General features: G+C 44.8%; 1 protein-coding gene across 2 annotated transcripts in view; it reads right to left on the reverse strand.

Annotated features, from left to right (window-relative positions):
* Nucleotides 1-13,038, reverse strand: part of rnf216 (ring finger protein 216) — a 227,172-nt gene that overhangs the window by 184,218 nt on the left and 29,916 nt on the right. For both annotated transcript variants that reach the window (XM_070901274.1, XM_070901275.1), the window contains 2 exons: nucleotides 5,794-5,906; nucleotides 1,455-1,576 (listed from right to left, as the gene is read on the reverse strand). In XM_070901274.1, coding sequence (XP_070757375.1) covers nucleotides 1,455-1,576; nucleotides 5,794-5,860 — 189 coding nt within the window. In that variant the 5' untranslated portion in view covers nucleotides 5,861-5,906. The remainder of the gene's footprint in view (nucleotides 1-1,454; nucleotides 1,577-5,793; nucleotides 5,907-13,038) is intronic.

Consider the following 13,038-nt stretch of genomic DNA (forward strand, 5'->3'; position numbering starts at 1 on the left):
GAATTGGCCTCAACTACTTCCTGTGGTAGAGAATTCCACAGGTTCACCACTCTCTGGGTGAAGAAGTTTCTCCTTATCTCGGTCCTAAATGGCTTACCCCTTATCCTTAGACTGTGACCCCTGGTTCTGGACTTCCCCAACATTGGGAACATTCTTCCTGCATCCAACCTGTCCAAACCCGTCAGAATTTTAAACGTTTCTATGAGGTCCCCTCTCACTCTTCTGAACTCCAGTGAATACAAGCCCAGTTGATCCAGTCTTTCTTGATAGGTCAGTCCCACCATCCCGGGAATCAGTCTGGTGAATCTTCGCTGCACTCCCTCAATAGCAAGTATGTCCTTCCTCAAGTTAGGAGACCAAAACTGTACACAATACTCCAGGTGTGGCCTCACCAAGGCCCTGTACAACTGTAGCAACACCTCCCTGCCCCTGTACTCAAATCCCCTCGCTATGAAGGCCAACATGCCATTTGCTTTCTTAACCGCCTGCTGTACCTGCATGCCAACCTTCAATGACTGATGTACCATGACACCCAGGTCTCGTTGCACCTTCCCTTTTCCTAATCTGAGGCATCTTGAGGGAACGCAGGAACAAGAACGGGAGTAGACCATACAGCCCCCTCAAGGCTGTTCCGCCATTCAATTAGATCATGGCTGGTCAGCTGAACCCCATTTACCCACCTTTGACCCATATTCCTTGATACCCATACATAGAATCATAGAAATTTATAGCATGGAAGGGGGCCATTTTGGCGCACAAAAATCTATCAAGCTCGGTCTTGAAAACTTCAATTGAGCCAGCAACCCAACTTTTCGGGGGGTGGGGGGGGGAAAGAGTTCCAGATTTCTACTACCATTGTTGCGAAGAAGTGCTTCCTGATTTCACTCCTGAATGGCCTGGCTCTAATTTTAACATTATGCCCTCTTGTTCTGGATTCACTCACCAGAGAAAATAGATTCTTCTCATCTGCCGTATCGAATCAATTATCATTTTGAATCCCTCGATCAGATCACCCTTAATCTTCCATACCCAAGGGAATATAAACCATAAAGCGATATTAGGACAGAAGAGGTAGGTTTTAAGAAGCGTCTTAAAGGAGCGGAGAGTTTTAGGGAGCGAATGCCAGAGCTTAGGGCCTAGGAAGCTGAAGGGGGGATGGATTAAAGGATTGGGGGGAGGGGGTTGGGGTAGAGAGGAGGAGGAGGGCTGGGCAACTTTCCAAATGAAAGAGGGGACATCAATTTTCTACTTATTTTCAGTCACCCTCCAAAAGTAGACCGTTGATTGCTCCCTTGCTGTGATCAATTGCCGAGTCTCCCCGACTGACGCTGTAAACTCCCAAATGACCCATTTCCTACCACCTTACTGAGGCACCATCGCTCAGCTGCTAATAATGTGCACCTTGTCTAAATCTATGGCCCTACAATAAAAGGGAACGAAACATTGCAGAATACCTCAATGAGTACAACATCTTGATCCTCTGCCAGTCGATTCTCAGTGGCCACAACTGGTTGATCATCTGAGTCGGAATCATCGGAGATGGTGATGACTGGAGTATTGCGAGGGTCTCTCCATACTGAAACAGAGATTGGGGAACTATGACTTGATGCAGAAACACACACACAACCTTTATTGATTACCTTTTAAGTTCTCTTGGAAGTGCTGCCCACAGGCAGTGTGTGATACAGGCTGGGGGCTGGAGCAGTTAGGAGAAAACAGAGGGGGAAACAGCTGGTAAAAGTGGGAGCAGAGCAGGGATGTAGTGTAACATTATGCCAGGGGAAAGCATGAATGGAGTAGGAACACTTCCAAGAGGCTGAAGCTGGGGGCAGCAGAGTTTCCCACAGCAGACGCCTGGAGAAGAGGTTGGTTCTGTATAACAAAGAATGTTTGCACCATTATCTTTTATTGTAAATCACAAATCCATTAGTTATAGTGCATTTACTTTCAAAGTTTAAAAGTTCATGTTTTACTCTGTTCAGTTGCTTCAATACAAAAAAAAATCACAACCGTCAAAGTTATCATGACTTTCCAGGTTTTACTGCCGTCAGTCTTTTCCCATCGATAGACAGGGTGGAAGGAAGGCCGATAAACAGCAAACACTGGCACTTCCAAAGCAAGCACTCTACTCGGAATTCCTTCACGGCAAACGAGCCAAAGGTGGGCAGCGGCAACGCTGCAAGGACACCCTCAAAGCCTCCCTGATAAAGTGCAACATCCCCATTGACACCTGGGAGGCCCTGGCCAACGACCACCCTAAGTGAAGGAAGTGCATCCAGGAGGGCGCTGAGCATCTCAAGTCTCATCGCCAAGAGCATGCAGAAATCAAGCGCAGGCAGCAGAAAGAGCGTGCGGCAAACCAGTCCCACCCAACCTTTCCCTCAACGACTATCTGTCTCACCTGTGACAGAGACTGTGGTTCTCGGATTGGACTGTTCAGCCACCTAAGGACTCATTTCAAGAGTGGAAGCAAGTCTTCCTTGATTCCGAGGGACTGCCTATGATGATGTTGACGACGACGATAATGAATGTCAAGTCTTGCTGCCAATTATTTTTAAAAAACAAGAGATATTCACCCTGCTTTCCACACTACTTCAATGATCAATAGATTTTTGGATATTAAGGGAATCAAGGGATTATGGGCATAGTGCAGGAAAGTGTTGAGGTCGAAGATGGGCTATGATATTGAATGGCGGAGCAGGCTCGAGGGGCCAAGTAGCCTACTCTTGCTCCTAACTCTTATGTTCTTATGTTCAAAATACAACAAGGATAGGCAGTCTTAAATGCATTTGTGCCTGGAGAATGATTGTGCAAAGTGAAACTTGCCCACCGAGAATTATACTCTGCCACCTAGTTGGAGCTCAGTATTCAGGGTAGAAAACAGCTGACACAGATGGCTATGGGAAGCAGGTCACAGCTCACAACTTTGTCTCTCTCTTTTTAAAAAAAAAAGTATTGCAAAGTCACTCAAAATATTCCATTTAGTTTGAATCCAGTGTTGAATGACTACTTTCTCCTAACTTCAGAAGGCCAGTGACTGGAAATATCCCCTCTGGTCTCAATTACATTACAGACACGTGTTCTTGGAGAGCTCCTTCACATTTTCTTTGAAGTGTGACACAAAGTTGAGTATGACAGACAAGTACTACAGGCAACTCTCGATTATCCGGGTCCCTCAGGGATTGGGCTATTCCGGGTAAATGATTTTTCCATTCGGGTGAGTCAACATTTTAAAGTTAAAACTTTAATCAATACAATCAGCTACAAACAGTAACAAAAAATGGACATTACCAGCATGCGTGTGCAGGTTCTGTGCCTGGAACCCGGTTCCGGCACTGCCCCCGCTCCCAACGTCAGCCGCGAGAGACCACAGCTGCAGCAGCGCGCACACACCAGAAAAGCAAGGGCAGAGGAGGGTGATTGTTACGTTGTGAGAGAGAGAGAGAGAGAGAGAGAGAGAGAGAGAGAGAGAGAGAGAGAGAGAGAGAGAGAGAGAATGAGCAAATACACATGAGCACAGTGTTTGGAAGGCGATTTTTCCAAATTATTTGGAGCTGTCTTTTCACTTGTTAGCAACAGAATTTGAAATCCCGTTACAAGGTTTCCCGTTGGATCCATGTACGGATAATTGAGAGTTGTCTGCATTCTATAATACTATAGAGCAAGCATGCATTGGGCTCAACAAGCAACAAGGGGGAAACTGGGTGGCATAGTTTGCACTTCTTTTAACTCTGCCCTAGGATGGAATCAATCCCAGGTTGGCATGCTGAAAGACTCCTCTTTTTGCCAGCAGTAAGAGGTTCTGTGCACAAAGTTTTGGCATGTGCAAACACATTCTTACTGACTGAAGGCCCAAAGAACAAAAAATGCCATCATTTGTAATCTCACCAAGGGGCCTGTTGTATATTGAAAAATCTCATGAGCTCAGCACATCAGCATTCCTTTAAGGTTGGGGTTAGGTCCCGTCACAAAGGTACAATACATGTAGCTTTATTGTCCATTTAGTCCAGGAGACATGTTAACTGGGAGCACTCAACACTGACAATGAGCGCATAAAATGGGGAAAGGTTTAATTCCCAACTCCAGGAGGCATCATCCTGAAGAGAACAAAAATTCACAAAATACAAATTTTAAATGGAGGTACCAAAGTATATTTGTGTCAGCAAGATTGCACAGTAAAGGTAATGTGGTGCTCACATACAAAGGCATGGTGATTGGAAAGGTTAGGGTCAGGTAGAAATATCAATCTGAACAAAAATAGATTCCATTAAAAAGGGTAAAAGCATTTGAGATATACTTGATTTCACCCATTAGATTTCACTCGTCAAGGGAACAACTTGTATTTATATAGCGCCTTTAACGTAGCGTAACATCCCGAGGTGCTGCACAGGAGTATTGAGATAAAAAATATGACAGCCGCATAAGGAGAGATTGGGGCAGAAGACCAAAAGCTTGGTCAAAGAGTTAGGTTTTAAGGAGCAAGATAAAGAGGTGGACAGGTTTAGGGAGGAATTCCAAAGCTTAGGGACTTGTCAACAGAAAGCACAGCCACCAACGATTGAATAATTATAATCAGGGATGCTCAAGAGGGCAGAATTCGAGGAGCACACACATCTCGGGGTTGTGGGACTGGAGGAGATTACAGAGATAGGGAGGGATGAGGCCATGGAGGGATTTGCAAACAAGGACGAGAATTTTGAAATCGAGGCGTTGCTTAACCGGGAGCCAATGTAGGTCAGCGAGCACAGGGGTGATGGGTGATCGGGATTTAGTGCGAGTTAGGACACGGGCAGCCGAGTTTTAGATCACCTCTAGTTTATATAGGGATCACATGGGAATGAAGAAACAATTGTAATGGAAGAGAGAGAGAGATACTTAAAAGGACATTTTAAACAGGTCTCTATAAAGGCTACACTGTCATGTTTTCATCTGAAAAATAGAGCAATGAACTTAAATATAAAAACAAAAAGGTACAAGATTGTAAAGGGGTTGACCTCCCAATTGGGGCCTCCACCAGAATGTTTTCAAGTATGATCCCTCATCAGCTGGGGGCAAAGCTAAACAAATGATTACATTACAGAAACATTCCTATAACATAACCTTAGCTTCTAAGCACTCAACATAAATTGTTACTTTAATAATCTTCAGGGAAATATTGTGTCACTTAAGCCTCCACGTGCACTCACTCATATTACCTGTCCAAGAATACAAAATTTGCCCAAGTTCCAACTTGTCCCTGCTTACAGAACTGCGTCTGGGACACCCAAATCCAGATTCACTTCTTGAGGCTCAAGTGCTGATGCACAGAGCCTTCTATATGAATCTGGTCAATGTACTTGGGTATGAATTAAACCGCAGAGGTTGCAGAGATCTGGATCTCTCTCCCCAAAAAGCTGTTGAGGCTGAGGCAGGTGTCAATTGAAAATTTCAAAACTGAGATTGATACATTTTTGATAGACAAGGGTATTAAAAGTTACGGAACCAAGGAGGATAACTGGTGCTAAGATACACATCAGCCATGATCTATAATTCAATGGTGGAACAGGCTTGAGGAGCTGAACAGCCCTCTCCTGTCTCCATACTCCTTCCTGAAATATTCTCTACACCAAACTGCAGATACACAAAAACTGGACTGGTGGCCACACTGGAGGAATGTTTAAGGAACGTTAATCATTAATCGCGTGGAAAATTTTGTAAATAGATGCTTGCATATCATCTTTGCCATCATTGGACAACGCAGAAAAGTTACAACTGAAGACAAGACGGTGACTACTGCGCTATTACCGTACTTACCACTATGGGAGTCTCGCTGGTAAATGGAAAGGTTGATTACCTCCTCCTCCGCTCCTCCCTCAGCCATTGCCGCACAATCAACTGGAATGCAGCACTCCAAATGTTTCACATACCTGCAAATAAAGCAACACACATTTTAGTCAAACAGACCATCAACACCCACCTGGAGGACTGATGGACCACCAGTGTTCCACCATGTTGGCTACACCAATTACTTAGTTACAATTCATAGCAGGAGGATGATGCAGTTCAAGCTGGGATTAAGTACTTGGCTTCCAATCAACAAAAATTTGGAACATTAAGACTTTCCTTAAACAGAGATATTAAACTACAACTTTTACATCTCATAGAAACATAGAAAATAGGTGCAGGAGTAGGCCATCCGGCCCTTCGAGCCTGCATTGCCATTCGATAAGATCATAGCTGATCATCACCTCAGTATCTCGGAACATACTGGAAGGAGTTTCACCGTATGAATGAGTTGTTAATGTGTAATTAAGCACGGGTTATAGCGGCTGTGTTCTAGTAGAGGTTTGTTCATTCAGCAGGACGAGTTACTTGTGCATTAGGATATCTGAATACAAGGCTCCAATAGCTGTACAAACACACTTGGATCATCAATTTTGGAAGGTCCTAACTCTTTCATTACTGCTGATCGGTAGAGTTTTCAATGATCGCTTTTCAAATCAGATGTAGGGGGAGAAATTCAACACACGGCTGTCCGATTTGCACCTGAAATACAGAGGGCCTGGGGTTGAAAATCATTAGTTGGAGTGGGGTGGAGGGGGGGGGGGGGAAGCGGCGAGAGCAGAGGGTCGCCTCAGCATTGACACAGACGCTCTCGAGGTGTGCCTGATGCCATATTCGCCTGGCGCCCACAGCTGCTCTTCAAACGTGGGCCGGTGCCGAATGTGGCGCAGACCGCAGGCTGGCACAGACTGACAGGTGGAGCAAGCGCACTGCTGACTTGCCACCCGCTGGGGGTACAATTCCAATATCTCCCCGTTGCCTCTTAAACCAATCCCTCCTTGGAATTTTGTATCAGCCAGCAGAAAATATATCGAATCCAAATGGTCATTTCTGACGTGAAACATAATTGGACGCTTGTTCTTCTGTGAATAAACCAATACCATTCTGGTAAGCCTTGTGTAAAAACTGTGCAATGACCTTGGCTTGGAGTATGAGCAATCTCCTGCTTGTTGCACTTGTATAGAATGATATAAAATCCTAACTGAGGTGGTAAGTTAGCCTAAGTGGGATACCAGGTTTCCCATCCCATTTCCCTCAGTTCCCCATCACATCTAAAAGGTCAATCAGTCTGAACTTACACATATACTTAAGATGCAGTTACAAGATCCAGTGTAAATCCATTTGTGTTACGCATGTAGTGCAACTCAACCAGCAACCTGTAAATTGAAACCGAAAACTGGAATCCATAGCACCAAAGCTTATTAACATTGCCCTTCATATGCTATCAAGAATTCGATCTCTATCATTTTAATTACTTTTTTTTTTAAAGAACGGTTTTGAATTTCTTTGAATGACAAGATAGCGAGCTGGGTTCTGCGAGGAGTTATTTGAGGCAGCTAATGAACAATTGGGCACAAAGTGATACTGCCTTTAAGTTGAAAACATAAAGCCCCTGCCACTCCCTCGCCGGTCTGGTTTTTCCTCGCCGTGTTTTCTGACTGGCTGCTCCCAGGCTTTTGTCTGTACCGCTGGGATGTGTGCACAAGACCAGCCCAAAGCCCCACGTCACTCTGAATCACCCACTTGCTCATGAACTAAATTCCCCCACAGTTTAATTTTTTTTAAAACCCACCATTTCCTGTTACATGAAAAAAAGACTGGCAGAGATACAAGGGCAATGGAATTTCAGGCTTTTGATGGCACTGAACACTGTCTCGGCTTCTGTGAAGGGAATCAGAATCCTCAGAACCATCACACCATGGTATTATGGAAGAAACATGAAAGAATTGTATTTATATAGCGCCTTTTTATGACCTCAGGGCATCTCAAAGCACTTTACAGCCAATGAAGTACTTTTGGAGTGTAGTCACTGTTGTAATGTAGGAAATGCAGCAGCCAATTTGCACACAGCAAGCTCCCACAAACAGCAATGTGATAATGACCAGATAATCTGTTTTTTGTGATGTTGATTGAGGGATAAGTGTCAGCCTAGATTTTTGTGCTCAAGTCCCTGAAGTGGGACTTGAACCCACAACCTTCTGACTCAGAGGGGTGTGCTATCCACTGAGCCCAGCTGACACTGCTTTATTTGCATAGTCTCTTATGTTAAAGTTCCCTCCTCTCCAAATATATCGTAATAACCACTAGATGCCAATTTTTGATTTACCCATCGACAGGCTGCAATATAACCATGTTAATAGCCTGCGTCAGGTTTTGGTACTGGTCATGCTGTGGATCGCACTTGAAAATATATTGCTCCTACAATCCAGTACTTTTATTTCATTTCCATAAATTATGTTAAGAGCCCTCTCACCCAGTGCAGGGAGAGTGAAGCAATGTCAAAGTAGACAGCTGCAGTGAGCTGTAACAACATTACAGCGTTTTTCCAAACAATTCAAATCAGCATGCAACAATACAAGCAATATATCAAGAGTTTCAAAACCTGACCACCAAACTGAGTCGAGTGATCCAAGTCAACAACTAAGATCAGAAGTGATTTGCTCATTAGCCGGTAAAATTTCAGTGCTCCTGCTGATTTTCTCTGCGATGCAGACAGGTTTTTCAAGTTAAGAGTGTTTGCTTTACTCCACATCAGACAGCTAAACACAGAGTGCGGCTTTTTAAGCAACAGTTGGAGGAAGAGAATCCAAGCAAGTGTTGAGAGGCTCCCCTTACTCTCGCCTTGAACTGGGGGGAGAGGGAGAGAAAGAGAGAGAGACAGAAGAATGACAGTTTCAACAGAGGGTGAGGAAAGATAAAACTGACAGCCTGAATGGGAGGGTGCCAGATAAGTGCCAGCTTGCACTTGACTGGACAGTGGAGAAGACTGAATGCCATTAAACTGGGGGAGGAAAGGGAGAAGGTGCCACCATGAACTTCAAGGCTTGGAGCTGGAAAGAATGCCTTTGTGAAAGGATGAGTCGTCGTATAGGGTGCCTTGTCTCTGTGAGCGGAGTCTTGGGGGATGGGACAGAGAGCCTGTGAGGGGAGCCTGGGGGGGGGGGGGGGGGGAGGAACAGGGAGCCTTGGGGTGTGGGAGGCAACAGGGAACCTGGGGGGGGAGGGGGGGGAGAAGAGGAGACAGGGAGCCTGTGTGACAGCTGTGGAAGAATTGAACTAACTTTGGTCTGTTGAAAAGCAAATCTTACTTTCTTTTTCTATACAGATTAAAAACCTCAAGTATAAAAGTGCTTAAAATTAACTGAAATATATCATTTTTACATATAGACCGTCAACATTTTTCAGGGGAGTATGTCCCCTCCGGTAACTGCACTCATTTTGTGCCTCTTTAGTTTTTCATGTATTTGTGTTTTTGTCCATCAGTAGTGAAGGAATGCTGTGTATACCCAAGTTACAAAGCCCATTTAACTATTTATGTTTACACATCACAGGTCATTCTTCATGTGACAGAGCAGTGTTCTAGACCAATGTCAGCTTTTTTTCCAAGAGTTTGCGAATTCTCTAGGCCAGCCGGCGATCAGCAGGAAGGCTTCCACAATGGCTGCACAATGGGGCAAAGAGGCACTTGAGGGTGTTACCTCAAGATCCATGTGCCTGTGGAATTGTACGCCTGCAAGGGAGTCAGTACCATGAGAGGAGATGGGAAGGGTGCAAAATTGCCAGGAAAGCTAGAGAAATAAAAAAATAATTTGAAAGAGTTTCTCTTTCAGAGATATTTGAGGAAGACTTAGGCAATGTTTCTCAAAAACAATGTTACAATCGTCGAATCTGTTCATGTTGCAGATTTTCAGAAGGAGCAGCTCATTCATCCACCCACAGACCCACTGTCAAATGCTGACAAGTTTACGAATTTGGGTAGAAAGAGAACAGGTTAGAGAGCACTTCATATTTACAGCACAGAAACAGCCATTCAGCCTTACAGATCGATGCTGGTGTTTATGCTCCACATGAACCTCCTCCCACCCTAGTTCATCTAACCCAGTCAACATATCCTTCAATTCCTCTCTCCCTCATGTGTTTATCTAGCTTCCCCATAAATGCATCTGTGCAATTCGCCTCATCTACTCCCTCTTTACCTTTAATTTAAAAATTATATCAAGGTGAGAAAGTGAGAGAGGATGGTGGCAAAAGACATGACTATGAGGGAATTGAAATATTTTAAAGGTATATCATTTAGATTTATTGCTGACACCATTGGTGAAGTAATGACTTAGTGGTGCAAAAAAAAACTAGCAAGTTTATGTTTGCATGCAGAGGCAGTGGGGAAGGAAGATAGGGAGCTGTATTTAGAAGATCCAGGCCTATGGGAATAGAGCGGGATTGGTGGGATTCATTTTGGATTGCTCGAGTGAAGGGGCAGCACAGTATGGGCTGAGTGCCCCCTCCCATGCCATTAACCTATATGGCTCGATCATTGGTGACTCTAAGGCAGTCTTAATGGAGGAACAGAAACCAGAATCTCTCATTCCTTCTCAGCTAAGAGGTCACCATATGCCCTTCCTACACTGTTGAAGTAGGTTATTCCCTACTTCCAACCCAATTCACTCTTTCCTAGAACCACAAAACTTAACCCCCACTGAAGTGCTTTCTTCCTCATAAAACCGTAAAGCTTTTAAAAGCCAAGGCTGGCATCACCTAGCTACTACTTCTTCATTTAACTGTGTGGGAGCGCATGCCCGCATTTCTGAACTCTGCTTCAGCGCGGTCTGGAGATCGAAAGGGGTGAAGTTGGAAGATTGAAGTTTGGATTAAAAAACAGGAAGATTGGAAGTTTGGATCGAAAGAGGCTGCGAGACGATATGGTGCCTTTTAGCCATTGAAATGAGTTGATGGCATCATCTGTCTGTTAAGCGATGTTAAGTATTTGAGTATCTTGTTACGATGTGAATAATAGTAATTCATGACATGCAAGTATTTGAGTACCTTGAGTAAGTATTAGAGTACAAGGACTCCCTCAAAGCCTCCCTGATAAAGTGCGACATCCCCACTGACACCTGGGAGTCCCTGGCCCAAGGCTGCCCTAAGTGGAGGAAGTGTATCCGGGAGGGCGCTGAGCACCTCGAGACTCAACGGCGAGAGCATGCAGAAATCAAGCACAGACAGCGGAAAGAGCGTGCGGCAAACCAGTCCCACCCACCCCTTCCCTCAACCACTGTCTGTCCCACCTGTGACAGAGTCTGTGGCTCACGTATCGGACTGTTCAGCCACCGAAGAACTCACTTCAGGAGTGGAAGCAAGTCTTCCTCGATTCACAGGGACTGTCTATTATGATGATGACCTTGTTACTAAGCGATGTTAAGATTTGTTGACATCTGTACGTTAAACGATTCAGAAAGCAGTTAGGCGTGATTGTCTAATTGCAAAGAAATAAGAGTCAAAAGGCTTTTTGGGTATAAATGATGGAACTGGCTTTTGGACTGCAGAGACACTAGAATCTCAAAAGGTGTAACTTCTTGAAAACAGAAAGTTGGCCTGTGAATGTCAATGTCTAAATAAAAGACCCGATCCGGCCTTTATTGCAACCGAGTGTGTGTAATTTGACATTTAATGCAACAAAGCGGAAAGAGCAAGTCAGCCATACAACAAACTGCAGTTTTTTTTGCTATTTTCAAACTTGTTGGTGTTGACTGTGTGAACCTTGCTCTTTCACCTTGGTTTCTCAATTAAAAAAAACCCGGAAGAAATCTTCACGGCCAAATATGCTCTCTGAGGAAAGAAAGAAAAAGAAGAGAGACTTGCATTTATATAGCGTCTTTTACAACCACCGGATTTCTCAAAGCGCTTTACAACCAATGAATATATAATGTAGTCACTGTGGTAATGTGGGAAACACCGCAGCCAATTTACACACAGCAAGCTCCCAGAAACAGCAATATGATAATGACCAGATAAAATGTTGTTATGTTATGTTGATTGAGGGATAAATATTGGGCAGGACACCGGGGATAACTATCGTGCTCTTCGAAATAGTGTCATGGGGTCTTTTACGGCAACCTGAGGGGCCAGAAGGGGCCTCGGTTCAACATTTCATCCGAAAGACGGCACCTCCGACAGTGCAACACTCCCTCAGCACTGCACTAGAGTGTCTGCCTTGATCTATGTGCTCAAGAGCCTGGAGTGGGATTTGAAACCACCATGTTCTGACTCAGAGGTGAGCCTCAGCGAGCTGTGGAAGTTGGGACATTAAATAAATTTAAGACAGAAATAGATAGTTTCTTAAACGATAAGGGGATAAGGGGTTATGGGGCATGGGCGGGGAAGTGGAGATGAGTCCATGATCAGATCAGCCATGACCTTACTGAATGGCGGAACAGGCTCGGGGGGCCGCATGGCCTACTCCTGTTCCTATTTCTTATTGTCTTCGGAGTGTGGTACCCACTGAGCTCCAGCTAACAACAACAACTTTTATTTATATAACACCTTTAACATAGCAAAACGTCCCAAGGCGCTTCACAGCAGTGTTATAAAACAAAACAGATAAATTTGACACCGAACCACATAAGAAATTATGGCAGATGACAAAAGCTTGGTTAAAGAGGTAGGTTTTAAGGAGCGTCTTAAAGGAGGAAAGAGAGGTCGAGAGTCAGAGAAGTTTAAGGAGGGAGTTCCAGAGTTTGGGGCCCAGATAGCTGAAGGCATGGCCACCATAGGCAGTCCCTCGAAATCGAGGAAGACTTGCTTCCACTCCAAAAGTGAGTTCTCAAGTGACTGTACAGTCCAATGCGGGAATTACAGTCTCTGTCACAGGTGGGACAGACAGTGATTGAAGGAAAGGGTGGGTGGGGAGTCTGGTTTGTCACACACTCCTTCCACTTGTTTTCTGCATGCTCTTGGCGATGAGACTCGAGGTGCTCAGCGCCCTCCCGGATGCTCTTCCTCCACTTAGGGCGGTCTTTGGCCAGGGACTCCCAGGTGTCGGTGGGGATGTTGCACTTTATCAAGGAGGCTTCGAGGGTGACCTTGAAACGTTTCCTCTGCCCACCTGGGGTTCGCTTGCCGTGTAGGAGTTCCGAGTAGAATGCTTGCTTTGGAAGTCTTGTGTCAGGCGTGTGGACAATGTGGCCCGCCCAACGGAGCTGGTCGAGTATGGTCAGT

This window comes from Pristiophorus japonicus, chromosome 15, assembly GCF_044704955.1.
Source record: "Pristiophorus japonicus isolate sPriJap1 chromosome 15, sPriJap1.hap1, whole genome shotgun sequence".
NCBI classification, from domain to species: Eukaryota; Metazoa; Chordata; class Chondrichthyes; family Pristiophoridae; genus Pristiophorus; species Pristiophorus japonicus.